The sequence below is a fragment of the Hyperolius riggenbachi genome, chromosome 6, assembly GCF_040937935.1.
Source record: "Hyperolius riggenbachi isolate aHypRig1 chromosome 6, aHypRig1.pri, whole genome shotgun sequence".
NCBI classification, from domain to species: domain Eukaryota; kingdom Metazoa; phylum Chordata; class Amphibia; order Anura; family Hyperoliidae; genus Hyperolius; species Hyperolius riggenbachi.
The window spans coordinates 320,544,479-320,571,822 of NC_090651.1; the positions used below are offsets into that span (position 1 = coordinate 320,544,479).

The window sequence follows — 27,344 nt, forward strand, 5'->3', positions numbered from 1 at the left end:
TTACAGGATGGCAATTTAATACAGCTGACAGGAAGAAGCGGTTACAAAGAGGACCTGCTAGGTGCGATAAGTGGAAAGCAGGCCCTTTCATGCAAAATAAAATAATGGGGGTGGGGGAACCATGTAAGTTAAAATCTGGTACAGAATGTGAAGAATAAAGCTGCAAATCTGTGAAGCAAACGTATTTACAGGAGACAACTATTTCTGAGCCTTCATGGAGCGCGTTGTGCCGCCCCCCGCCAGGCAGTCCCGCCCTCTCAACAGTATGTGTGGGGGAGGGACAGTTAGGAGTCACATATATGTCTAAAGATAGGCATCTCTCTAAAGGTTGACAAATATTTGCATAAAAGCGTCCCCTTGTCCCTCTTTTTTTCACTAGCAATAAAGTTTTGTTGAAACAATTTGTGTGAACAAGTGCAGAGTCCCCCCTGGGCTCATATTAACGGTAATGGAGGCATCCCCCTGTCCAGGCCCCCTGGGTCCTTTCCGCTGCGGTAGCTGCCGCCGCTCTCGTCGTCATCCATTTTCTTGCCGTGTTTCCGGAAGTACTTGTAACGCTGGACATAGGCTTTCACCAAGTTGTTTACTTTCACCGGGTTGATTTCTCCACTCTTGCTGTGGCAGATCTAAAAGAATAAGGCAAGAGATTGAAAGTGGTCATAAAAAAGGTGAGGTATCAGGTTTATTATTAAGTTATGCTGCAGCTTATGGGAAAAAAAAGTGCCTCAAAAGACCTGCTGCACTGTTAGATTGGAAACTTACAAATCTTGCTCTATCACCACAAATGTGGTTGTGGGAGGGAACAAAGGAGCAAAGCCCCCCTCATCTGGATCCACAAGAGAGCTCCAGGACCGAAACCTCAGCCATGTGGATCTCGAAGATGAAAACTACTGCCCTGGAGTTCCCTGGAGACAGAGGATGTGGGACTCCGAGGAGCCCAGAGGAGGCAAGTATAACTCTGCAGTTCATTTTCCAATGCCTACTATGAATAGTATCCACAGTACATGTAAAAGGTGGGAAGGACATGAAGATCTACACTGTGACCCCACTATGGATAACTCATTTTCATGCCCCATTTCAAGCACATAAGGACACCTGAAGTGAGGGACATATGGAGGCTGCCATATCTATTTCCTTTTAAACAATGCAGATTGCCTGTCTATCCTGCTGATCCTCTGCCTCCAATACTATTATCTATAGACCCTGAACAAGCATGCAGATCAGCTGTTCTGAAACTTGACTAGAATACCCTTGCTCGTTTTAGGTGTGCGATTCAGACACTACTGCAGCCAAAGAGATCAGGACAGCCAGGCAACTGGTATTGTTTAAAAGGAAATAAATATGGCAGCCTCCATATAACTCTGAATCACACGCCTGAACCAAGCATGTGGCTAATCTTGTCAGATACACCTGATCTGCATGCTTGTTCAGGGGCTACGACCAAAAGTATTACAGAGGATCAGCAACACAGCCAGGCAACTGGTATTGTTTAAAATTAAATAAATGTCAGCCTCCAAATCCCTCTCACTTCAGGTGTCCTTTAACCCCCTTCCTAAAGCCAAACTTTAACTGGCTAATAAAATTAACCTCCCTTCACCTGATCCCCACTAAACACCACCTAACCCTAACAGATACTGGCCTTTTATTGTGTGCACCCATCACTGCTGAATCCAAAGACTAGGCATAAAGCCGACAGCCCAAAATGATCCCCTGTGGGCCCAAACCCCAGGGGCAGATAGTGGTAATACTATCCCTGAGCTCCAGCACCCAATCCCTCCGCACCAACCTGCTGACCCACGCAGAGCAGATGTCACAGGCCGATACCTTCCTCTGCCAGCTCGGAATACCGGTTATATTAATACTGCCGGCCAAGCTACATAAATCTATAACACTTATGTACGCCTCACCTTATGTACAGCTTTCCTCAGTATGTCTTTGTAATCCTCTTTTGTGATCTCCTTCCTCTGGTAATACGGTTTAATGGCCAGCTTCACCTCCTCCACGGCTCGCTCTTGTGTGTGCAGCTTCTTCAGATACTGAGAAAATCAAATCAGAAAGAAAACCAACCACATCTTTACTGAAAGCAATCAATTCTTCAAGCAGACACACGTTCCCCTTCTACGACCTGCTGGCATCATTGTATGAGCCTCTAATACAGTGCTGCTAGCATATCGCAGCAACAAGCAGCCTTACTAACCAATCCTACAGCTGGCAGAAGGGGCGGAGCTAATGTCACACGTGGGTAGATGAGCATGCAAATACAACATCGAAGGAATAAACTAGCCCTTCTATTAAGTGTGTCCCAATAAAGTGCCCACAACTCTGCCTTTTAAAGGGGTTCTCTGGTATGTTTAAAAAAAAAAGCTAAAACGGACACTTACCTGGGGCTTCTATCGTCCCCCTACATCTGTCATGTCCTGCGCCGCCCTACTCCGATGATCCATTCCCCGCCGCCGGTAATCTGTTAATTATTAGTCTGACTAGACGAATAGAACTGTGGCCGTGCACGTGTTCGCTCCCGCGCACGTAATCGGGAGCTTACTCCGCAGGCGCAGTACAAGAAAACTTCGTGCTGCGTCTGCGCAGTAAGCGCCCGATGATGCACACGGCAGCCGCAGTTTCATTCGTCTAGACGAATAATTAGCCTGTTACCGGTGGCGGGGAACGCAGCATCGGAGGAGGGCGGTGTGGGCATTACAGCTGCAGGGGGACGAGAAGCCCCAGGCGAGGGTCAGTTGTAGCCTTTTTAAACATACCAGAGAACCCCTTTAACCACTTAAGGACCACAGGCTTTGCTCCCCCTAAAGATTAGGCCATTTTTTCTAAAATAGGCCACTGCAGCTTTAAGGCCAACACAGCACACAAGTGATTCCCCCCCCCCCCCTCCTTCCCACCAACAGCGCTCTCTGTTGGTGGGGTCTGATCACTCCCCAAGTGTTTTGTTTTTTTCAATATTTATGCTTTATTTTTCAATAAAAATGCCTATTTGTTTATTTTTTTTTAATAATCACCGCCCTCCCTCCCCCCGCCAGCCAATCCCCGTGATCAGCTGTCAGGCTTCAGCCTATGACAGCCAATCATCTCCGAGCACAAGTGTCACACGGCTGGCCCCAGTACAGCGCTGCTGTAGATCATAGCGCTGTACACCCTAATTAGACGGCGAGACCGCCGTCTAACAGTCTCCGAGCGGCGATCGTCGCTGGGAGATTGAAGGTCAGCTCCGCCTACCAAGCAGGAGATGCGCGCGCAGTCTCCTGCAAACTTAAGCCCCAGGACTTTTGCTGTTCGCCGGTCCTGGGGCTGCCACCGCGGCCACGCCCAACGTGACGCAGTCGGCTAGTAGATAAGTTATCTTCTACCCACCACAAGAAAATAAGCTCTTTTCTGAGTGCCACTGACAATGGTGGGCACATTAAAGCAAACCTGTGACTTTAAAGGGAAAGAAAGTCAGATCCTCCAGAGGCTTCCCACTTTTTCCCTTTTTCCGAGACGCTGGACCCATTGGAAGCTTACAGCCATGCTACTGTCTGCAAACCAACATGGCAACACTATGCAAAGCCTGAACATCTCGATTCTACTGCGCAGTGCAGCCCAGCTTGTTTATGGACGGTAGCTCAGCCAACACCACCTCTTCTAAAGTTTTTGTCAAGGAAGTTTGGGGGAAGTCCAAGCGCTGGATCAGTGAAGTGGAGAGGGACGGGGGAAGACCCTGGATAATTGTGAGGCTTATCTCTGCAAAGGTGAAATCCATTTGGGGCATTTTTTTCCCTACAGGCACACTTTAAATTTTGAATCTCTTAAAAGAACAGTTAGGGCTCATTTCCATTGCATGCGGTGCGATGCAGCTAGATAGACGCATCGCACCGCGGCCGAACTAAAACCCAATGCACCGCAATGGAACAGTTTCAATTGCATGCTGGTCCAAGAAAGCTGTAGATTCTCACACGGCCGCATCTGCGTCCCGTCTTCCTCTTATTCACTTCCGCATCGGGAAATGCTGAGGTAACGCAAATGGAAGTGGAAGGAATGCTAGCCACATCGCATCCCTTCGGCTTCCATTTGCTGGTGGAAACGGGCCTTAAAGGACACTCGAGGCGAAAATAAACTAATGAAATAAACCGTTGTATTTATCTTCCTTCTCCTAAAAATGACTTTTTAAGATATTCCAGTTTAATTTTATGTTTAAATCTACTTTTTACGTTTTAACTGTTTTATTGCTTTTGCTCAATGACACATTCATTGAAGTACTCCAGAGCTAAAATCTATGAACTATTGACCCTTTATCTCTTTCCTGCTCTCAGAAGCCATTTTCGGCTAGGAAAGTGTTTTATAGTTGGAATTTATCATCAGTGAGGGTCACACTGTACTCACTTCCTGTCTGAGTCAGGACTGAGTCAGCCATTTTCAAATCTGATATTTGCCTCTTTCAGGCAGAGAAAGAAAAAAAGGAACACGGCATAGTTATTTCTGTGCTAGGCACTGTACATACCCATGTCTATCTCATCATGTCACGTCACCTCGGGTATCCTTTAAAGTGAACCAGAGACAAAGCACCCTCATGTATTTTACCATATAGATCAGTGAAACACACCTACCATGCTTTCTGTTTTATTCTGCACTGCACAGCTTGCTTCTAATCAGACCTGATAAAATCCCCAACTGAGCATTCAGTCTGGATTTGCTACAATGACTCAGCTATAATGATTCCTGAGCAGAGCCAGCAGGGGGCAGGCTTTGACTTGAAAAGACATGAGAGAACACAGACTGAGCTATAAATAGTCCTCAGCAAAGCCAGACTGAATGCTCAGTTGGGGATTTTATCAGGTCTGATTAGAAGCAGGCTGTGCAGTGCAGAATGAAACAGAAAGCAAGGTAGGTGGTTTCTCTAATGTTTCCACTGATATATATGGTAAAATACATGGAGGGTGCTTTGTCTCTGGTTCCCTTTAAAGAGGAACTCCAGTGAAAATAATGTAATAAAAAAGTGCTTCATTTTCACAATTATGTATAAAAAATTTTTACCGGTAGTCTGTGTTTGCCCATTGTAAAAGCTTTCCTCTCCCTGCTGACATTTATCACATGGTGACATTTTTACTGCTGGCAGGCTATGTCCGTGGAAGGAGATGCTGCTTGTTTTTTGGCAGTTGGAAACAGCTGTAAACAGCTATTTCCAACAATGCAACGAGGTTCACAGACAGGAAAACTGTCAGGACCATGGTGGTCCTGTGGGAGGGGTTTCACCACAATATCAGCTATACAACACCCCCTGATGATCAGTTTATGAAAAGAAATAGATTTCTCATGCAAAAGAGGGTATCGGCTATGATCGGGATGAAGTTCAATTCTTGGTCACAAAATATAAAAACGACATAGATTGTAAGTATAATGAAAAGAAATGGCGCAGGAAGCTATTATAAGAAAAAAAAAAAAAAAAAGGTATAACTCAGGATTATATAACAAGTGAACTTATTTGCTGCTGCTACGCCACTACTGCGATCCGGAATCAATGTCTCATGGCAGCAGCCAAAAGCACCTTCCCCGAAAGTGATTGGCTCTTCTGAGGACACCGATGTGCAGAGCTATAGTGAGGCACACAATGGAGCACCCTTGGCTCCAGCAGCGGAATAATTTATGTATCTTATCACACATTTACCACTATATTCTTGAGCCATTTTCTTTAAAGGAACACTATCTCAACAAATTGTAAAATAAATGTGTAGAGAAGTACCTTCCTCCCAGAGTAAAATGTGCTATCAACTACTTTTCTCCCATGTTGTTGTCATTTACAGTGGGCAGTCAAAGTCTGACAGGTTCTGAACTACTCCATCTCCTCAAAGGGTATTCACAGAAATTCCTTTGTTACAAAACACTCCCTGTAAAGTATCTATACAAATATGCCGGCAGGCTTCACTACAGTACTTGTTGGCATACAATTTTGGCAGTTGGACTGAGCAACTGCAGTTCAGTAAATGTTTTAAAAAATAAAAAAGAGAACCCTGAGAATCCGCCATGAGGTGATGGACCTTCTGTAAGTGACTGCAACAAAGTAATTTATAATGCATTTTACTCTGGAACAAATATACATTTTACACACAAGCACACATGTATTTTATTTTAAATTTTACACATTTTTAGCATTAGCGGCCCTTTAAAGAGCAACTGTTAGCCATCATATGCCCTCCACAAAAAATATATATGTAAGTAGATAAATGCTTGCTCTACTTATATATCAGATGTAATGCACTACCACCGGAGGCAGTGCAGAGAGTATAGAAGGGAACTGCAGCGCCTGGAACCATTATTCAGGGAGTCTGTGTGCAGCTCCTTTATCCTTCCCCAATATTCAGCACGAGGAAGAGGGAGAATTCTGTGGGCAGCGGGCAGCAGATGCAGCAGAGAGGGGAGCAGTGCTTTTCAGCGTTACTAGATTTGGGCGCAGCCAGCGCCGCCATAGACCATAAAGGGATTCAGTCTATAGCGGCGCTCAGTGAGTAACGTCGGCGCTGTCAGAAGACGGAGCCGAGGTTGCTTAAAAATCATAATAATTCGGCTTCCAGCAATCGCTGGAAGCCGAATTATTTCATTCCCCCACTATCCATGGCGGCCTGGAGGGGGAATAGTAATTAATTCGGCCCGGACTTGCAGGACCAGCCATATAACAGCTGGATCCTGCGCCCAAGTCTACCAGCGCCGAATTCAAATGTACTCGCAGAGAAGGAGCCCACATGCCTCTGGAGGAGGGGGGCCGAGGACAGTGACAGGAGACAGCCTCTGGCCCCCCTCCCTGCACATTAACGCGGCTGAAACAGAGAGTGAAGAGGAGGGCAGGCATCCAATCACAGCGCAGAGAGGTGAGCGACAGAGGCTTCAGCCAATCAGGCTGATACAGCATAGCATGTCACTTCTCTTTTGCGTCTGTGTTAGTCTGCGTACCATCTTTGAGCCTGGGGGCATGGGGAGAGAAGGAGCACAGTAAGATTGATTTTAAAGTTTGGATTTGCCTGGTTAGCAGGTTTTTAACCATGTCACTGCCTGTGTGATTTAACATTAGTTCCTATGCATCGCATGCGAAATTGCGGTAAAATACGCATGCCAAAACCGCACCCGATTTTCCTATTAAATACATTAGCGGCGATTCGCATAGCGGCGTGCGAATTCTGAGGGCTCTTCCGTGCAGATTTCTCCTGCACAGAAAAAACGCTCAGGATTACGGACAAGCGGAAACAGGGCCATCCACTTGTATTAGCTATGCGAATCCGCATGCGGACGATGCATGCGGATTCGTGATAGTGGAAATGGGCACTTAAGTTATACCAATCTGAGTACAGTCAGTTTATTAAACTGGGTAAGCTATAAAGAAGAAAGCTCTTATCAAACGTAAAGTAACAATACCTTATCAGTGTCTCCTCTTCCCTCAGAGCTGGTACTGCCCTCCCGTTTCCCCAGGTCTACCATGGACGTAGTGTTGTAGAATGAGCTGGAGGTCGGGCCCGGGATGACCTGCGAGATGCCGGTTGGGGTGGGAGGGCTGGAGCTTCCGCTGAGGGGTAAACCACCAAGAAGATAGGAGGGAGCCAAGTGACCAAGTGATGGTTTAACAGGAGGAGGGGGCTGAGTAACCAGTGAGGTAGAAGGCTTACTCTGACCGAGAATCTGCAAGGGAAGAAAACCCGGTACAACGTTATTCCACGGTGCCATAAAACTGACAATGTCACACCAAACTTCTATTTCTCGGAGAAGATAAGAAACTGCACTCCAGGGATGTCAAGCGCCAGTCCTCAAGTGCAGAGGTCCTTATACATTTGTAAGACAGATCAAATTAATTGATAGTTCCACGCAGAACACTACTGCGACACACCCCTCCAATTGATCAACTTTCTGCTGATTGTAGGTATTTAATCAGTCATGCTTTAAAGGGGAACTGAAGAGAGAGGTATATGGAGGCTGTCATGTTTATTTCCTTTTAGACAATACCAGTTGCCTGGCAGCACTGCTGATCCTCTGCCTCTAATACTATTAGCCATAGCCCCTAAACAAGCATGCAGCAAATCAGGTGTTTCAGTGGTTCAGACTTATAAGTCTAATCTGACAAGACTAGCTGCATGCTTGTTTCTGGTTTTAATCAGATACTACTGAAGAGAAATAGACCAGCAGGGCTGCCAGGCAACTGGTATTGATTAAAAGGAAATAAACATGACAGCCTCCATATACCTCTCTCTTCAGTTCCCCTTTAAAAATAGATATTCCCCTTGTGATATTTTCACCAAATATCATAAAGCATAAGTATGCTATTGTTCTGCACACAAAACAAGTGAGACTGTCTTCAGCTGCCTGTAAAATATCAAGTTGACTGCATTCTTAATTATTTGTTTAAATGGTCAGGTTGACTCGTATATGGCTATTTTAAAGATTTACATTTTGTGGAAAACCTGGATACTTATCTCTGTTCTCTTGGAGCCCATGGTTCCTCCACAGGACCCTCTTCTTCTTAAAGAAAACCTGAACTGAAAATAAAAGTCTAAATAAACATACACACATCATACTTACCTCCTGTGTAGTCTACTCATCAATCTCTTTCTCCTCTCCAGCGTCCTGTTTGTCCACTGTGATCGATGAAATTCTCCGTCCTCCATTTTGAAAATGGCCATTACCCCATAACAGCTTTCTGGTCAGCACACTGTTAAACTGTCAAATAGCTCACTTGAGCCATAGGGAAACATGCACACATCAGTTCTCCTCTCAGCTGTAACTGACAGCAACTGATATATTTCAGTTCTGACAAAATATTGTCAGAACTGGAAGGGATTATTGTCAGAAGAAAATGGTGAGCTTCTGAGAGGAACTGATGGCAAGGTAATTATGTAATGTTCATTTGAAGCTACCTCGAGTGTTTATTTTAAATAATTTTACTCAGTACAGGTTCTCTTTAAGGGCACGCTGCAGCTTCTGTACGGGCACATCTGCACTGAGAATGCATGAGTAAGGTTCACGCATGCCCAGCGTAACAAATTGGAACAGAGGAAGCACAGCATTAGATGCTTTATTCTATTTGTGATGTATGGACCGTACTCATCATGCACAGTTTGGATATGCTTCTACATGGCAGGAGCATGGACCCGAGAAGGGTGGAGGCTACAGAAGGATTGGGGAAGCCTCTGGACCAGTTCTGTCCAACTTCCTGGGCAGGGGGTGTGTCTAGCACAATATTTTTCAGCTGGACGGTGCAGAGCATCAATGTCCTGGCTTGGGGGGCGGAGCAAAGCACAAACAAAAGGTGGGCCTGTCAGAGGAGGGGGCCTGACACTCACAAAAAAGAATCCGGGCGAGTGAGTGCGGCCCGCAGGCCCAGTTGGACAGACAGCCCTGCTCTGGACCATACAGAGGCTTCCCACTACTGAGGTAAGCAACTATATTTTATTTTATTTTCACTTCAAGTACGCTTTAAACTCTGTTCCTCACTTCCAGATCTGGGGTCTAGAAAGGAAAATATTACAGCATCAGGGATCAGTGAAGGACACTCTCAATGATTAGAAGGAGAGCATTAACAACAGGACAGACGCAATAATAATTCAGGCTGTGTGGGAAAGTAGTAAACAAATAAAGGACATTTGAGACGAGCAAATCATTTCCATAATATACTAATTAGGGCCATTCAGGAGGCAGACGCAGGGATAGGCAAATCACCGCTTCTAGCAGCTGTGTATCTGCTAACCACAATCTCCCTTCCATGCTGAAGCTGTGTGACATGCTTACAAAACAAAGGCACACAGCTTCCACATGAGACATTCTGGATTGAGACTACGGCCCATATGCAATTCACTTTTTCTCCTAGGTTTTCTTCTAGGCAGGGCCAGATTTATCATAAGGCACTGTAGGCTTGTGCCTACAGGCACCTGATGATGGAAGGGCGGCTCACTCCCCTCCCCGAGTGCCTCCCTCTCTCTTTCGCTATGTAGAGTCCTGATGCGATAGTAAATAAGAGATGACTCAACCTGCTCTCGGCATTCAACTGATGAGATCTCCCTTCAGTCAGGGGCACATCTAGCTACCTAATACTCGGGTACACCTCTAGCTACTTAATATTTGGGGGCAATTCTAGCTACTTAATGTTGAGGGTTCTTCTGGCTACTGAATACTAAGGGGCACCTGTAGCTACCTGGCAAGGGAAGTAAGGGAGAAGGGACAGCTGGGCCAGCCAGCACACTTGCGGTGCGGTTCAGTGGGTGTATGTAGATTCCTAGAGGGCAAAGTCTAAGGTACCAGGACATCTGTGCCTATAGGCTCCTCTCAGGTAAATCCAGGCCTGGCTTCTAGGTGATATTTTCAGATCTAATCCAGTGTTACTCAAACCTGTCCTTGTGACTCCCCAACGGTGCAGGTTTTGCAGGCAACCTCACCAATGCATAGGTGGGGTAATTAGTGTCTCAGCTAGGTGGCTATCCATGTAGCTGAGACACTAATTACCCCACCTGTGTATAGTTGAGGTTGACCGCAAAACATGCACCATTGGGGAGTCACAAGGACAAGTATAAGAAACACTGGTCTTCCCAATAAAAGTATCCAACAAGCAAGAAATACTACAAATCATTTTGGCAGTAATTTTTCGTTTCTTTTTTTTGCACTGTTTCAATTGCAAAGTTCTATTAAAGTTATTTTAAACTGAAGGTGAAAAATTACATCCAAGGAAAACATGTAGGAGAAATAAACTGAATAAGAGCCTATGACCCGAATTCAATTCATTTTCCTCTCTTACGTTTTTTCTTAGGGGATTAAGTAATAAAAAGTACCAAAAATTAGGTGACAAATTACTGACAAAAGTAGATTCTTGCTTGCGGCTTAAAATGCATTTTATTGATAAGGCGCGAAAATCTCACCTAGGAGAAAACTTAAAAGAAAAAGGGAATCAAATAAGGGCCAATATACGCAAGAACTTAATGGAGAAGCATGTGATCAGTCTGATCAGGTGACAGATTTGCAAGGCACTGATTTGCTGATCACTATTGCCCTACTCTGCACTGTCATAGGGATAGTGAATTAAATTCAAATTTTGAGTTGATGTAGATTTTATGGTAATTTATGTTAATATAGCAGCAGCATATGTTTTTTTTATTTTTGTGCACATTTGCATAATATTACCATGTGACTTAGATCAATTCTGAATGATTTGCATCTCATTGTAAAATAGATGGAGAAATGTTACAGTAGATTACACAGAGACCTGATTGGTGGCCTGGATCAGCTCCTGGGCCTTGGCTCTGCTTGCCATGTTCGCCTCTTCCATCTTGAACAGCAGAGCAGTCACTGCAAACACACAATGGAAACAGTACAGATCAGTTCATAGGACACACCAAAAAAAGAAAACGGCTGAGTGGATATCTTTTAGAAAAAGTGGGGCAATTTTCATTTTGCAATATAGCTTGTGACTGAAAATAATCAACATCACATTTCCTATGCATTACACAGCAGAGCCAGAGTGGCGACATTGAGGGCTACTTATGGAATACTACCCTGACGATGGATCAGGGAACCACGATCTACGAAGAGAAGCAGATTAATGTTAAAGAGAACTTGTGAAGAAAAAAAAAGAAGAAAGAAAACAAGTAGATACTTCAGCCCGGCTGACATTAGCGTTTTATTGCGGACCTGAGGAGGAACGTATACTGTACGAAGGGAACAGATGCGAAAGGATCCAATGTTAACCTATCGGACCGTTCACATGAGTCCGTTGGTATGGACCTGTTGCATACGTTCTGCTCCATGGACAGAAAAAATGCTGCAGGCCCTTTTGTGGACCGTTCTGCCCAGCGGAAGGGAAAAAAATGCTGTGCATTGGGGGCAATGGGTGACGGAACGTTTCTTCACACCAGTGAAGAAACGGACCATTCAGAGGACATCCACAGAGGGGTGGGGGGGATGTGGCGACACTAACCTGTGCGGCAGGAGGGTGAGAGGGTGCAGCAGGCGGGCGAGTGGGTAAGAGAGTGTGAACCGGGCCTAAATACTTGCCTAAAGTTGGCCACTAACTGTCCCATTTCTAGTGAAAAATCGTTAGAGCCATCAGAAATTCTGATCGGATTGGTTGTAAATAACCTCCATTGATGGACACAATCATTTATGAACGAGTGAAAAAAATGTCGTCCGAATGAATTTTCGACGAACCAAAATTTGGATTTTCTTGTTGGTTGTGATAGATAGGAAGCAAAGATTGGTTAGTTGATGGTGTAGTGAACGATGTATTACAATATTTCACTTCCAATCAGAATTTCTGATCGCTCAAACGATTTTTCGCTAGAAATTGGATCATTAGTGGCCACTTTAAGGTCTGTTGAAAAGCCGGCAGTAGAGGTTTCCATGGTCTTCCGCATCATGTGACTAGTCACATGACTTTCTGTGCAGTCACAGCGGAAGAAGAGGAAGCCTCTACCGCTGACGTCAATAGACCTTTAGGTATGTATTCAACAGCAAACGGAGTGAAAACCGAACCAATCGATGATCAGATCCATTTTCACGCTCCGTTTGCCAGTGTGCTCAGAGCCATCTGGATCTGGTGAAGGGAAGACCGGATCTGCTTGGCTTATTTTTGTAATGTGAACCAGGCCTTAATATAGAGGGAAACCACTGAATCATCCAGAGTCTTCCACATCCTCCTCGGTGAGACCCTCCTCTTTTTTGCAGCCACGCTTCCCATCTGTATACGAGCTGCTCTACATCTGTGCAAGTCCTGTCTGCGCCTGCACACTAGCACAGAGCCACTTGTGCCTGGAAGAAAAATCTGTACATGAGCGCTTACTATGACAGGACTGGCACTGTGCAGCACGCATGTGCATGGAGAAAGCTGTGCATGAATGGCTCTGTGCTACTATGACAGGACTGGCATAGTGCAGCGCACTCGTGCATGGAGAAAGCTGTGCATGAATGGCTCTGTGCTACCATGACAGGACTGGCACAGTGCAGCGCTTGTGCATGGAGAAAGCTGTGCATGAATAGCCCTGTGCTACTATGACAGGACTGGCACAGTGCAGCGCGCTTGTGCATGGAGAAAGCTGTGCATGAATGGCTCTGTGCTACTATGACAGGACTGGCACAGTGTAACGCGCTTGTGCATGGAGAAAGCTGTGCATGAATGGCTCTGTGCTATTATGACAGGACTGGCACAGTGTAACACGCTTGTGCATGGAGAAAGCTGTGCATGAATGGCTCTGTGCTACCATGACAGGACTGGCACAGTGCAGCGCTTGTGCATGGAGAAAGCTGTGCATGAATAGCTCTGTGCTACTATGACAGGACTGGCACAGTGTAACGCGCTTGTGCATGGAGAAAGCTGTGCATGAATGGCTCTGTGCTACTATGACAGGACTGGCACAGTGTAACACGCTTGTGCATGGAGAAAGCTGTGCATGAATGGCTCTGTGCTACTATGACAGGACTGGCATAGTGCAGCGCACTCGTGCATGGAGAAAGCTGTGCATGAATGGCTCTGTGCTACCATGACAGGACTGGCACAGTGCAGCGCTTGTGCATGGAGAAAGCTGTGCATGAATAGCCCTGTGCTACTATGACAGGACTGGCACAGTGCAGCGCGCTTGTGCATGGAGAAAGCTGTGCATGAATGGCTCTGTGCTACTATGACAGGACTGGCACAGTGTAACACGCTTGTGCATGGAGAAAGCTGTGCATGAATGGCTCTGTGCTATTATGACAGGACTGGCACAGTGTAACACGCTTGTGCATGGAGAAAGCTGTGCATGAATGGCTCTGTGCTACCATGACAGGACTGGCACAGTGCAGCGCTTGTGCATGGAGAAAGCTGTGCATGAATAGCTCTGTGCTACTATGACAGGACTGGCACAGTGTAACGCGCTTGTGCATGGAGAAAGCTGTGCATGAATGGCTCTGTGCTACTATGACAGGACTGGCACAGTGTAACGCGCTTGTGCATGGAGAAAGCTGTGCATGAATGGCTCTGTGCTACCATGACAGGACTGGCACAGTGCAGCGCGCTTGTGCATGGAGAAAGCTGTGCATGAATGGCTCTGTGCTATTATGACAGGACTGGCACAGTGCAGCGCACTCGTGCATGGAGAAAGCTGTGCATGGAGAAAGCTGTGCATGAATGGCTCTGTGCTACCATGACAGGACTGGCACAGTGCAGCGCGCTTGTGCATGGAGAAAGCTGTGCATGAATGGCTCTGTGCTACTATAAATTCAAATACAATACTATGACAGGACTGGCACAGTGCAGCATGCTTGTGCATGGAGAAAGCTGTGCATGAATGGCTCTGTGCTACTATGACAGGACTGGCACAGTGCAGCGCGCTTGTGCATGGAGAAAGCTGTGCATGAATGGCTCTGTGCTACCATGACAGGACTGGCACAGTGCAGCACGCTTGTGCATGGAGAAAGCTGTGCATGAATAGCTCTGTGCTACTATGACAGGACTGGCACAGTGCAGCGCGCTTGTGCATGGAGAAAGCTGTGCATGAATGGCTCTGTGCTACTATGACAGGACTGGCACAGTGCAGCGCGCTTGTGCATGGAGAAAGCTGTGCATGAATGGCTCTGTGCTACTATGACAGGACTGGCACAGTGCAGCATGCTTGTGCATTGAGAAAGCTGTGCATGAATGGCTCTGTGCTACCATGACAGGACTGGCACAGTGCAGCATGCTTGTGCATGGAGAAAGCTGTGCATGAATGGCTCTGTGCTACCATGACAGGACTGGCACAGTGCAGCGCTCGTGCATGGAGAAAGCTGTGCATGAATAGCTCTGTGCTACTATGACAGGACTGGCACAGTGCAGCGCGCTTGTGCATGGAGAAAGCTGTGCATGAATGGCTCTGTGCTACTATGACAGGACTGGCACAGTGCAGCGCGCTTGTGCATGGAGAAAGCTGTGCATGAATGGCTCTGTGCTACTATGACAGGACTGGCACAGTGCAGCATGCTTGTGCATGGAGAAAGCTGTGCATGAATGGCTCTGTGCTACCATGACAGGACTGGCACAGTGCAGCGCTCGTGCATGGAGAAAGCTGTGCATGAATAGCTCTGTGCTACTATGACAGGACTGGCACAGTGCAGCGCGCTTGTGCATGGAGAAAGCTGTGCATGAATGGCTCTGTGCTACTATGACAGGACTGGCACAGTGCAGCACGCTTGTGCATGGAGAAAGCTGTGCATGAATGGCTCTGTGCTACTATGACAGGACTGGCATAGTGCAGCGCACTCGTGCATGGAGAAAGCTGTGCATGAATGGCTCTGTGCTACCATGACAGGACTGGCACAGTGCAGCACGCTTGTGCATGGAGAAAGCTGTGCATGAATAGCTCTGTGCTACTATGACAGGACTGGCATAGTGCAGCGCGCTTGTGCATGGAGAAAGCTGTGCATGAATGGCTCTGTGCTACTATGACAGGACTGGCACAGTGCAGCATGCTTGTGCATGGAGAAAGCTGTGCATGAATGGCTCTGTGCTACCATGACAGGACTGGCACAGTGCAGCGCTCGTGCATGGAGAAAGCTGTGCATGAATAGCTCTGTGCTACTATGACAGGACTGGCACAGTGCAGCGCGCTTGTGCATGGAGAAAGCTGTGCATGAATGGCTCTGTGCTACTATGACAGGACTGGCACAGTGCAGCGCGCTTGTGCATGGAGAAAGCTGTGCATGAATGGCTCTGTGCTACTATGACAGGACTGGCACAGTGCAGCATGCTTGTGCATGGAGAAAGCTGTGCATGAATGGCTCTGTGCTACCATGACAGGACTGGCACAGTGCAGCACGCTTGTGCATGGAGAAAGCTGTGCATGAATAGCTCTGTGCTACTATGACAGGACTGGCACAGTGCAGCGCGCTTGTGCATGGAGAAAGCTGTGCATGAATGGCTCTGTGCTACTATGACAGGACTGGCACAGTGCAGCGCGCTTGTGCATGGAGAAAGCTGTGCATGAATGGCTCTGTGCTACTATGACAGGACTGGCACAGTGCAGCACGCTTGTGCATGGAGAAAGCTGTGCATGAATGGCTCTGTGCTACCATGACAGGACTGGCACAGTGCAGCGCTCGTGCATGGAGAAAGCTGTGCATGAATGGCTCTGTGCTACCATGACAGGACTGGCACAGTGCAGCGCTCGTGCATGGAGAAAGCTGTGCATGAATAGCTCTGTGCTACTATGACAGGACTGGCACAGTGCAGCGCGCTTGTGCATGGAGAAAGCTGTGCATGAATGGCTCTGTGCTATGACAGGACTGGCACAGTGCAGCGCGCTTGTGCATGGAGAAAGCTGTGCATGAATGGCTCTGTGCTACTATGACAGGACTGGCACAGTGCAGCATGCTTGTGCATGGAGAAAGCTGTGCATGAATGGCTCTGTGCTACCATGACAGGACTGGCACAGTGCAGCGCTCGTGCATGGAGAAAGCTGTGCATGAATAGCTCTGTGCTACTATGACAGGACTGGCACAGTGCAGCGCGCTTGTGCATGGAGAAAGCTGTGCATGAATGGCTCTGTGCTACTATGACAGGACTGGCACAGTGCAGCGCGCTTGTGCATGGAGAAAGCTGTGCATGAATGGCTCTGTGCTACTATGACAGGACTGGCACAGTGCAGCATGCTTGTGCATGGAGAAAGCTGTGCATGAATGGCTCTGTGCTACCATGACAGGACTGGCACAGTGCAGCGCGCTTGTGCATGGAGAAAGCTGTGCATGAATGGCTCTGTGGCTCTATGACAGGACTGGCACAGTGCAGCACGCTTGTGCATGGAGAAAGCTGTGCATGAATGGCTCTGTGCTACTATAACAGGACTGGCACAGTGCAGCGCGCTTGTGCATGGAGAAAGCTGTGCATGAATAGCTCTGTGCTACTATGACAGGACTGGCATAGTGCAGCGCGCTTGTGCATGGAGAAAGCTGTGCATGAATGGCTCTGTGCTACTATGACAGGACTGGCACAGTGCAGCGCTTGTGCATGGAGAAAGCTGTGCATGAATGGCTCTGTGCTACTATGACAGGACTGGCACAGTGCAGCACGCTTGTGCATGGAGAAAGCTGTGCATGAATGGCTCTGTGCTACTATAACAGGACTGGCACAGTGCAGCGCGCTTGTGCATGGAGAAAGCTGTGCATGAATAGCTCTGTGCTACTATGACAGGACTGGCATAGTGCAGCGCACTCGTGCATGGAGAAAGCTGTGCATGAATGGCTCTGTGCTACCATGACAGGACTGGCACAGTGCAGCACGCTTGTGCATGGAGAAAGCTGTGCATGAATAGCTCTGTGCTACTATGACAGGACTGGCATAGTGCAGCGCGCTTGTGCATGGAGAAAGCTGTGCATGAATGGCTCTGTGCTATTATGACAGGACTGGCACAGTGTAACACGCTTGTGCATGGAGAAAGCTGTGCATGAATGGCTCTGTGCTATTATGACAGGACTGGCACAGTGCGGCACACTTGTGCACAGAGGAAAGCACAGCTGCAACAGCAAATCTGATAAGCTTGTGCCGGATTTGCTTAGAGGGTCCCAGCGCTGGATAGGTAGAGTTGAGGATAATGGTGGAAGCCTCAGGACTGTACAGAGGCTTACCTTTTTTAAAAGGTAAGTATGTCACTTTTATTACATTTTTTTTTACTTCAGGTTCACTTTAAAGCACTAATTCAGGCTCATGTTTAAAATGAACCTGAGCCGAAGAGGGAAGCCTCAGGATTCTATTGAGGCTTCCCTCTCTAGTCGGCAGTCCTCCGTTGCCCCATCTAAATTGGGGCTGCACAGCTACACGTCCGTATTAATGGCCGCGCTGTAGCCTTGAGAGCCTGCCCACTCATGTGCAGTAGCACAGAGCCCGAGGCTCCAGCTTACTACACATGCGCAGACAGACTCAGTTGGCTATTGCGTGGCCACGTACATGGAAGAGGAGCTGCGCGGCCCTGACTTAGTAACAATGCATAGTCGCTAATCTTCTTGGGGGGTGCTCAGCGACAGAGGACATTAGAATAGAGAGTGAAGCCTCAATAGGATTCTGAGGCTTCCCACTCTTAGGTATGTATCTGGTTTTGTCTACCCGAGCTTCGGCTTGGGTACACTTTAATGCAGATTGTTTGGAATACATCATAACCAGGACCTGTTAATTGGCTAATCTATAGGCTGATCAGATCCGTTCAGACACCTTACTGCTTCCAGCCATCCCTCAGTCTTGCCACTGTATGCCGGATCTGCAGGATGCATGCTGTGTCCATAAGTGCGCACTCTCTGCACATGCTCCTGCACAGCGGTGTGTAGCAGCCACCCCCTGAAGCATCCTGGGCATGTCCAGTTCCCATTCTTTCCGAACTGCACATTCCCAGCATGCTCTTGGCCACAGCGGCTGAGCAAAGCCGTGAAAGAGAACAATCCCAGACGCATGGAATGTACTGTAAACGTGGCAGCTCAGATTGGTTCCAGTCACGGATAGGAATGGGGAATACAGCAGCAAGATGGAGGGCAGGCTGGAGGAAAGAAGTAGCCTGGAAGGGGTCTGAAGAGTCTATAGAACATCAAGGTAAGTATATAAAACACTTTTTTTCACCTCATGTGCACTTTAACAATGGGAAACATGCTAGGAATAATTTACTGAAGCTGAGAACAGCAGCATACACCAGAAAATCAAAGTAATCCAGTATCCCTATCCTAGTTCAGCCTTTCATTTTTACTGCATATTTTAGAAACACACACTGATTTGTGTGCTGCACAGCTGTATTTTTTTGCAATACATGTACTGTATTAAAAATACTGGCCTGGCTACATCCAGTAACTCCTTCTTGCTAGTAGAGTGGGCGTTTTTCCCCAGCACAGAGCTGATCACTTGGCCCAAGCAATCCTGCGGATCTTACTAGTCAGTAGGGTCCGAATCACACACCTGAAACAAGCATGCAGCTAATCTTGTCAGATTTGTCATAGACCTCTGATCTGCATGCTTGCTCAGGATCAACAGGACAGCCAGGCATTGCGCATTATCTAAAAGGAAATAAATGTGAATCTTGCCTATAAACTGCAAACCCAGTATGTTTTTGATATGACCCAGGTGAAGGGTGCACTTTTGCCATGTAATTAACAATTTAGAAAAAAAAACTATTCCGGGTGTGTTGGATTGCTGATCTCAGACCCTACTGAGTACCCCCCAGGGTTTTTTTTTTTTTTTCATTACAGATTTTCTTTAAGGTGGCCACACACCATACAATTTTTTAAATATCTGTTCAATTCAAGAATAGCAATCAATTTTTCTGCCCGATTGTAACAATTCAAAAATCGGACCAATGTACCACACACCTATGTTAAATTTTTCCCCAATCATGAATAAAATAATTGAAAGCTCAGAAAAAATGGATTGGAACTGTACATCACTCCAACACTATGGAACTCCCTACCTTCACCCATTAGGGCAGCCCCCTCCTTCAACACCTTCAAGAAGGCCCTCAAAACTCACCTTTTCACTCTGGCCTACCACCCCTCACAAGTGCTCTAAACCCACAGCTGAACTCTCGTCCCTTACCTCTCGTCCCTTACCTGCTATGCATCTGAGTGAACTCGACTTGCCTAATCTCCATGCTCCCATCCAGTGACTGACTAAGCATTACCTGGTACTCATACTGTGTTGTGTGATCTGGTCTTTCTTGTATTCCTGTATTGTCATATTGCTGTATGTCACCCCTAAATATTGTCTGTAACCTAAATTAATGTTAAGCGCTGCGTAATATGTTGGCGCTTCATAAATACAATAAATAATAATAATAATAATAATAATACATCACACACAAACACACACACACACACACACCATACAATTCTTGCTAAAGTTGGTCTGAAATTTCCTACATGTCCAATCTCCAAAAAACGGGAAATCCGATCGTATTTATCGAAAACAAAGAAAAGCTATCGATTTTTTGTGACAACCGATCATAATTATCGAAAAATTGGATCTTTTAATTGTATGGTGTGTGGCCACCTTAAAGGACTTACGAGGCCAGATTTGCAAAAAAATTTAAAAAAGTTAGATACCTGTGCGTGTTTGCAAGGCACGGAGGACGCCGTCCGCGCCGTTCCGCCTGGTCCCCGCTGCTTAATATGCCCCCGAACGACCCCCGACCGCACGGCCCGGGTCGGGCTCTCTAGCCTTCACAAAGATGGCGGCCGGTGCTGGCCGCGGCTGCGCAGTCCGCATAGCCGCGAGTGCGGCTGCGCAGCTCTAAGGCCAACTCCCCGATCCACGCTACTGTTACGTGGATCGGGGGGTTGGCCTTAGAGCTGCGCAGCCGCACTCGCGGCTATGCGGACTGCGCAGCCGCGGCCAGCTCCGGCGGCCATCTTGGTACAGGCTGGGGAGCACGACCCGGGCCGCGCGGTCGGGGACCGTTCGGGGGCATATTAAGCAGCGGGGACCAGGCGGAACGGCACGGAGGGCGCGGACGGCGTCCTCCGTGCCTTGCAAACACGCACAGGTATCTAACTTTATTTTTTTTTGCAAATCTGGCCTCGTAAGTCCTTTAACCACCTGAGCGGTCTGGACGAGCTGAGCTCGTCCAACACCGCCGGAGGTCGCCGCTCAGGCCCTGCTGGGCCGATTTTAATCAAATAAAAAGCAGCACACGCAGCCGGCACTTTGCCAGCCGCGTGTGCTGCCTGATCGCCGCCGCTCTGCGGCGATTCGCCGCGAGCAGGGCGAAAGAGGGCCCCCCTAGCCGCCTGAGCCCTGCGCAGCCGGAACAAAAAGTTCCGGCCAGCGCTAAGGGCTGGATCGGAGGCGGCTGACGTCAGGACGTCGGCTGACGTCGATGACGTCACTCCGCTCGTCGCTATGGCGACGATATAAGCAAAACAAGGAAGGCCGCTCATTGCGGCCTTCCTTGTTTATTCTGGGCGCCGGAGGCGATCGGAAGATCGCCTCCGGAGCGCCCTCTAGTGGGCTTTCATGCAGCCAACTTTCAGTTGGCTGCATGAAATAGTTTTTTTTTTATTTGAAAAAAACCCTCCCGCAGCCACCCTGGCGATTTAATCAGAACGCCAGGGTGGTTAAGGATCCTTTTAAGCCAATTTTGGTTGGCCAATGACTGACCAATTTTACCAGCTGCATGAGGGTCAACAGATTTTAAATACTAGGAACAGAGTGCGCAGATAAGTGGTAAAACCGTCAAAATTGGATGTGTGTTCCAGGCTTTCCTCCACATATAAAAGCCACCAATTTCATGACTATTTCATTGCTTATATTAAAAGAACTACATTTTACTGAAGAGCCTCTGTAGCTCTGACAGTTTTTGTGACGGGCATTAAAAAAAAATAGACCTTTGGAAGCTGCCATATTTATATCCATTTAAACAACACCAGTTGCCTTAGCAGTCCTGCTGATCTTCTGTTCAGTGGGGTCCAAATCACACACCTGAAACAAGCATGCAGCTAATCTTGTCAGATTTGGCATAGACATCTGATCTGCTGCATGCTTGTTCAGGGTCTATGGCTTAAAGTATTACAGGCAGAGGATCAGCAGGACAGCCAGGCAATGTGAATTATTTAACCACCTTAGCGGTATGGACGAGCTCAGCTCTTCCATTACCGCCAGAGGGTGCCGCTCAGGCCCTGCTGGGCCGATTTTGATCAAATAAAGAGCAGCACACGCAGCCGGCACTTTGCCAGCCGCGTGTGCTGCCCGATCGCCGCCGCTCTGCGGCGATCCGCCGCGAGCAGCGGCGAAAGAGGGTCCCCCCAGCCGCCTGAGCCCTGCGCAGCCGGAACAAATAGTTCCGGCCAGCGCTAAGGGCTGGATCGGAGGCGGCAGACGTCAGGACGTCGGCTGACGTCCATGACGTCACTCCGCTCGTCGCCATGGCGACGAAGTAAACAAAACACGGAAGGCCGCTCATTGCGGCCTTCCGTGTTACTTTTGGCCGCCGGAGGCGATCAGAAGAACGCCTCCGGAGCGCCATCTAGTGGGCTTTCATGCAGCCAACTTTCAGTTGGCTGCATGAAATAGTTTTTTTTTTATTTAAAAAAAACCCTCATGCAGCTGCCCTGGCGATCTCAATAGAACGCCAGGGTGGTTAAAAGGAAATAAACATGTCAGCCTCCATATGCCTCTCACCTCGGGTTCCCTTTAACTGCAAGAATAGACATTTAAAATGGACAGCATTTGTTTGTGTGAATTAAGAAACAAACAAAAAACGAAGCACCACTTACATGCTAGAACACCACTTGTGGTACAGTCCACTCCTGATTGAAGGTTCCATGGTATTGGTGCAGTGGGTGGTGGGGGAGGAGGAGGACGTGAAATCTCTTCCTTGGACTCAGAAAGGCTTTCAATCTCCATGTCATCAATACTTCTCTCAGGGTCGGGAGGGAGCTCATCAGGTAAGAATGACACATCAGGAGTCTTGCAGCTACTGTCTACAGTTTGCGAATCAGGGGTAAGCTCTTGCTCATTGACTGGCTTGGGAGGGCTTGGAGGCTTCACTTTAATTTCAATTTTCTCAGTGTCTGACCATATTGGTTCCTCTTTGGCTTCAATTGGGCTTAATATTTCTTGACTGCAGCTATCGGCTTTGGATTTCTTCAATGAAGCTTTTGTTTTCAGCCTCTTCTTTTTCTTCTCTAACGTTCCCTTGGGTTTAATAAGAGCCCCAGTGGTGCCTGCTGGCTTTACTTTCTTAATGCCAGTTTTTGTTTTTAGACCCTTCATTTTTTTAGGCCTTAGAAGCGGTTCTTTAATATCTTCTATGTCAAGTTTAGGCCGGACACCCTTGATATCCAGCATTTTATCATCAAGTTTAAGGAACGGGGAGCGGCTTTCTCTGTCCCGACTGAACTTAACTCCGATAGACCCAGCTTCCTTCACAGAAGTGGTGCTACTTACTCCTTCACGGATCAGAACAGCTACCTTAGACTGAAGTTTAACTTTTCTGGTGGAGCCTCCTTTGCTATCTTTATGACTGGTTTTTAGTTTCTTTGGAGCTTTATCCTTGTCTGTACGAATTTTATCCCTATCCAACTTCAAGGGCTCAGGTTCTGGATCAGAGCAATCTTTAAATCGTTTTTTATACCGGTCACGACTGTCATCTGGGTAAGCCCTTTTCCTATCGCGATCTTTGGAAATTTTTTGTCGGCTGTCTCTTTCTTCTTCTACCCTCTTTGTAGCAAAGTCCAGGGGTAATCTCCTCTTGCTGGAATCACTCTTTCCTGAATGCCTTTCAAATATCCTGCTAGATTTTCCATCGCGGTCATCAATAATTTCACGGTCTGAATAAGTTTCAAAACTCAGTCCTTCTGAATCATACAGAACTTCTCTTTTCAAATGCCGCTCAGGAGAGTGAATCAATGCCTCATGATCTAACTTTTCTTCTGGATTCACAGTAATCGTTCTTTTTATTGAAAACAGATCTGTATTATTCAGTTCTTGTATAGATGGAGGCACCACTGACCTACTGTCTCTTCGCCTCCTCTCCAGTAGTGGAGGATTTTCAATCTTGGGTTCATCTAAAGTGTGCCTGGTTCTTGTTTTCTCCTTTTCTCTTCTATCAGCCGAGTACCGTGAAGATCTTCGATCTCTTTCTCGTTCCCTGGACCTGGAACGTGATCTTTTCTTCTTTTTCTTCCCATCAGTCCGATGCTTGTCTTTGTGTTTATCTTTTCTAGACCGATCAATACTTACAGAGCGTGACCAACGTCTTTTCTTCTCTTTTGATTTTGAACGACAATTTTTCCTTCTTTCGGGTGAAGTACGAGAACCTACAACAGATATACTAGTGCTAATGGAAGGTGACCAAGAACGTGATCTTCTTTTATTGTCTCTAGAACGGGAGCGAGAAATCTTATTGCCCTTATAAGATCGTGACCTGGAACGTTTGCGGTCTTTACCATCTTTTGATTTTTTAGAACTAGACCATGAAGTAGTTGTGGTTGTTCTTGGTTCCTTAGACCTCTTTCTTTCTCTGGATCTTTTTCTATCTCTTTTGGACTTTTTACGACTGCGAGAGCTGGAGGGGGAACGAGATTTTGAATGCTTTTTGGGTTTTGAGGGGGACTGTGTTTTTTTATGAAATCGCTCTCTGCGCTGATTTGTTATTTTCCGCCTTAAGTCTAGTCCTTTCCACCGACTATCCATTTGATTTTCTCCAAAGTCAATCTGTAAAGCTCCTTCTTCGTCTGAATCCGCATGCAAAGAAAGAAAGTCATCACCTTCGACCATCCTAATAGGTCTGTCCATGACTCTGCTGCATCGGCTCCTGAATAAAGGCACAGGGCTAAAGCAATCTTCATCTGGCTGAACTATCTCACCTTCTTCAATTTCGGAATCATATTTCCGGTCAGAATCATCATCGTCATCATCATGATCTCTCCTTTCTGAGGAATGCTTCCGTTTGTGCCGTGATCTCGACTCACTGCCAAGTTTGGCAATTTTTTCTAACCGTAAATAAGACTTCATATCTGGCTTGGCTAGTGATTCCAAAGATACCTTTATCTCAAGCTTAGACTTTGATTCTGCTTCAGATGTGAAGTCTGTTTTCCTATCAAAGTCTGCATCAGTCTCCACTGTGAAGACGCGCCTTATCGGCTCAGCTGATGCTTCTTCAGTATTCGTTTCTTCAAGTGTTGAATCAGCAACTGGTGGCTCTAAAACACTTGTTTCCTCAGGTACATCTTGCGATACATCTTCAGGCTCCACCTCATCTGCTGTGTCCAAGTCTATGCTGGAGCTGGGACTGTAGGGTTCAAAATCCAGCTTTGAAAGATCTTTTGAAGCAGAGTCTAAACGTTCTTTAGAACTTCGGCATTCAGTTATGTTGCTGTCTACTTCAGTGGTTCTATCATGCTCTTCACTTGGTGGGCATTTATCGGACTCTGCACTTTTTAAGTCATCTTTTCCTTTCTCACAGCCTGGGAAGTCTTGGCTCAAGCTGTTTTCATCATAAATACCAGCCAAGGCCTCAGAGATTCGACCTTCAGGATGAGTCTCACTTCCTATGTCATCATCATCGTCATCCTCATAAGGTGAGGGGCTGCGCTCAGAGGAGCTTGGATTAGAGCCCGTAGGTTCAAAAGGGTCATATTTTTGATCTTCTTGATCATCTTCCTTTTCCGGGGAGTCTGAATAAATATAGTCTCCATTAACGTTTTCCTCATCTGTTGGGTGAAAGGGGTCATAAATATCTAAATCCTGTGACGGATCTGTCTGCGCCCCATTGCCACTGGCAGATAATGTAGGATTCTGTGAGAATGAATAGGAGGAGGGGGAGGAGGGGGAGGATGAGGAGGAGGAAGAAGAGGCACCAGTATCTTTTTCTGAAGAACCATGAGACTGAGAATGCTGGTTGCTTGCTGCAGGGCCACCATTACCACCAAGTGGTCTTTGCGGTCCTCCCGTTACCCCAGTTCCATTTCCTAAAGCTAGTCCATAAGATACTAATGGGCTAGGTGTATTTTGAACTAATGTGTTGCCACTTATTAAACTAGTCCTGCCTGTACATGGGGCATTTTGTATCCGAGATGCTGAGAAGGCATCCGATGGATCTTTAGCTGTCCATGGAAGTCCAGGTAGCACAGGCGCTGCTGAAACATGACCATATAAGGAAATTCTGTCTGCAGGTCTCTGGTGAGCAATATGTGGTTTCGGTTCTAAATTAAAGTCTGTGCTCATTCTAGTTCTTTGCAATATCCTGGGAGAATGTGGTTTGAAGTTCATAGGAGTCATTGGGGACCCAAGTGGTTCCTTACATCCTGAAGGCCTAAATGTTGTCGCCTGGTGGACCAATGATTGTCTTTCTGCAGTCTCTGGCCCTGAGGTACTTAGGCACACTAAAAAAAGTAAAAAACAACAGAGTTTGTGATCAATAAAATTTAACACTGAAAAAATAAAGTACAGTCTACGTGTATCTCTCTACATTCCCAATCCATTTCCCCACTGCAGAGCATTCTACTCTCTTCCTATTCTTAGTAAAATTGATGACAGGAAGTAAGGAGAATAATCTGACTGTACATGTACATGCTAAAAAAAACATCAAACATTTTTAACCCTCTTTCCCACACTTGTCAACATTCTCTGTGTCTCATTTGGATAGACTTCAAGATATTTAAAGAGAACTGGAGGTGAAAGTGATATGGAAGTTGACATTTATTTAACCACTTTCTGAAATCTATTGGAAATCTGTTCCTAATGTGTGGCACACATCAGATAGATGCTAAGATGCTAAAAGTGCTATTACTGATAACTGACTGGCTACCATCCACTGACTCAAACACTACGTATGCCAGAAGATCAACAGGACTGCAGGGCAACTGGCATTCTTTACAAGGAACTACACATGGCATCCTCCATACCACTATCTCTGGTTTCCTTTAAAGGAAAAAAAAATTATACTGAGCAAATATTTTAAAGGGACACTTAAGTCAAACAAAAAAAAATGAGTTTTACTCACCTAGGGCTTCCAATAGCCCCCTGTAGCTGTCCGGTGCCCTCGCCGACTCCCTCCGATCCTCCTGGCCCTGCCGGCAGCTACTTCCTGTTTCAGTGACAGGAGCTGACAGGCTGGGGACGCGAGTGATTCTTTGCGTTCCCAGACACATTAGCACCCTCTATGCTGCTATATGGTATATGATATATGCTATAGCAGCATAGATGGCGCTATTGTGGCCAGGAACGCGAAGAATCACTCGCGTCCCCAGCCTGTCAGCTCCTGTCACCGAAACAGGAAGTGGCTGCCGGCAGGGCCAGGAGGATCGGAGGGAGACGGCGAGGGCACCGGACAGCTGCAGGGGTCTATTGGAAGCCCCAGGTGAGTAAAACTCATTTTTTGGGGGGGGGGGCTTAAGTGTCCCTTTAAAGGAGTGCTGTACGGGGGTTGGGGAAAAAAAAACAACAAAAAAACTTGAACTTACTTGGGGCTTCTAATGATCCCCCCTAGACATCCTGTGCCAGCGCAGCCACTCACCGATGCTCCAGCCCCACCTCCGCTTCACTTCTGGAATTTCCGACATTAAAGTCGGAAAACCACTGCGCCTGCATGCTTGTGCCCTTGCTCTCGCTGATGTCACCAGGAGTGCATTGTGCAAGCCCAGTACAGTCTGCACCAGCTCAGTATGCTCCTGGTGAAGTCAGCGGGAGCAAGGACACGGCAGCGCATTGGTTTTCCAACTTTAAAGTCGGAAATTCCAGAAGTGAATCTGAGGCGGAGACCGGAGCATCGGTGGGCACAGAACGTCTGCAGGAGACCATTAGAAGCCCCGGGTAAGTTCTACTCTTTTTTTCCCCCCTACAGTATTCTTTTAAATTTCTGGTTATGGTAGTTATGGTCCAGTTGTGATATGTGCATTTAATATACAATTTTAAA

The 27,344-nt window shown here is 46.9% G+C and overlaps 1 protein-coding gene across 1 annotated transcript in view; it reads right to left on the reverse strand.

Moving 5' to 3' along the window:
• The window catches only part of SCAF1 (SR-related CTD associated factor 1), a 50,801-nt gene continuing 23,457 nt past the window's right edge, over positions 1 to 27,344 (reverse strand). The window contains exons 7-11 of the mRNA XM_068241385.1: positions 22,201 to 25,812; positions 11,219 to 11,301; positions 7,393 to 7,653; positions 1,908 to 2,036; positions 1 to 626 (exon numbers count right to left, since the gene is read on the reverse strand). Of these exons, the coding sequence (XP_068097486.1) occupies positions 435 to 626; positions 1,908 to 2,036; positions 7,393 to 7,653; positions 11,219 to 11,301; positions 22,201 to 25,812 (4,277 nt within the window). The 3' untranslated portion in view covers positions 1 to 434. The remainder of the gene's footprint in view (positions 627 to 1,907; positions 2,037 to 7,392; positions 7,654 to 11,218; positions 11,302 to 22,200; positions 25,813 to 27,344) is intronic.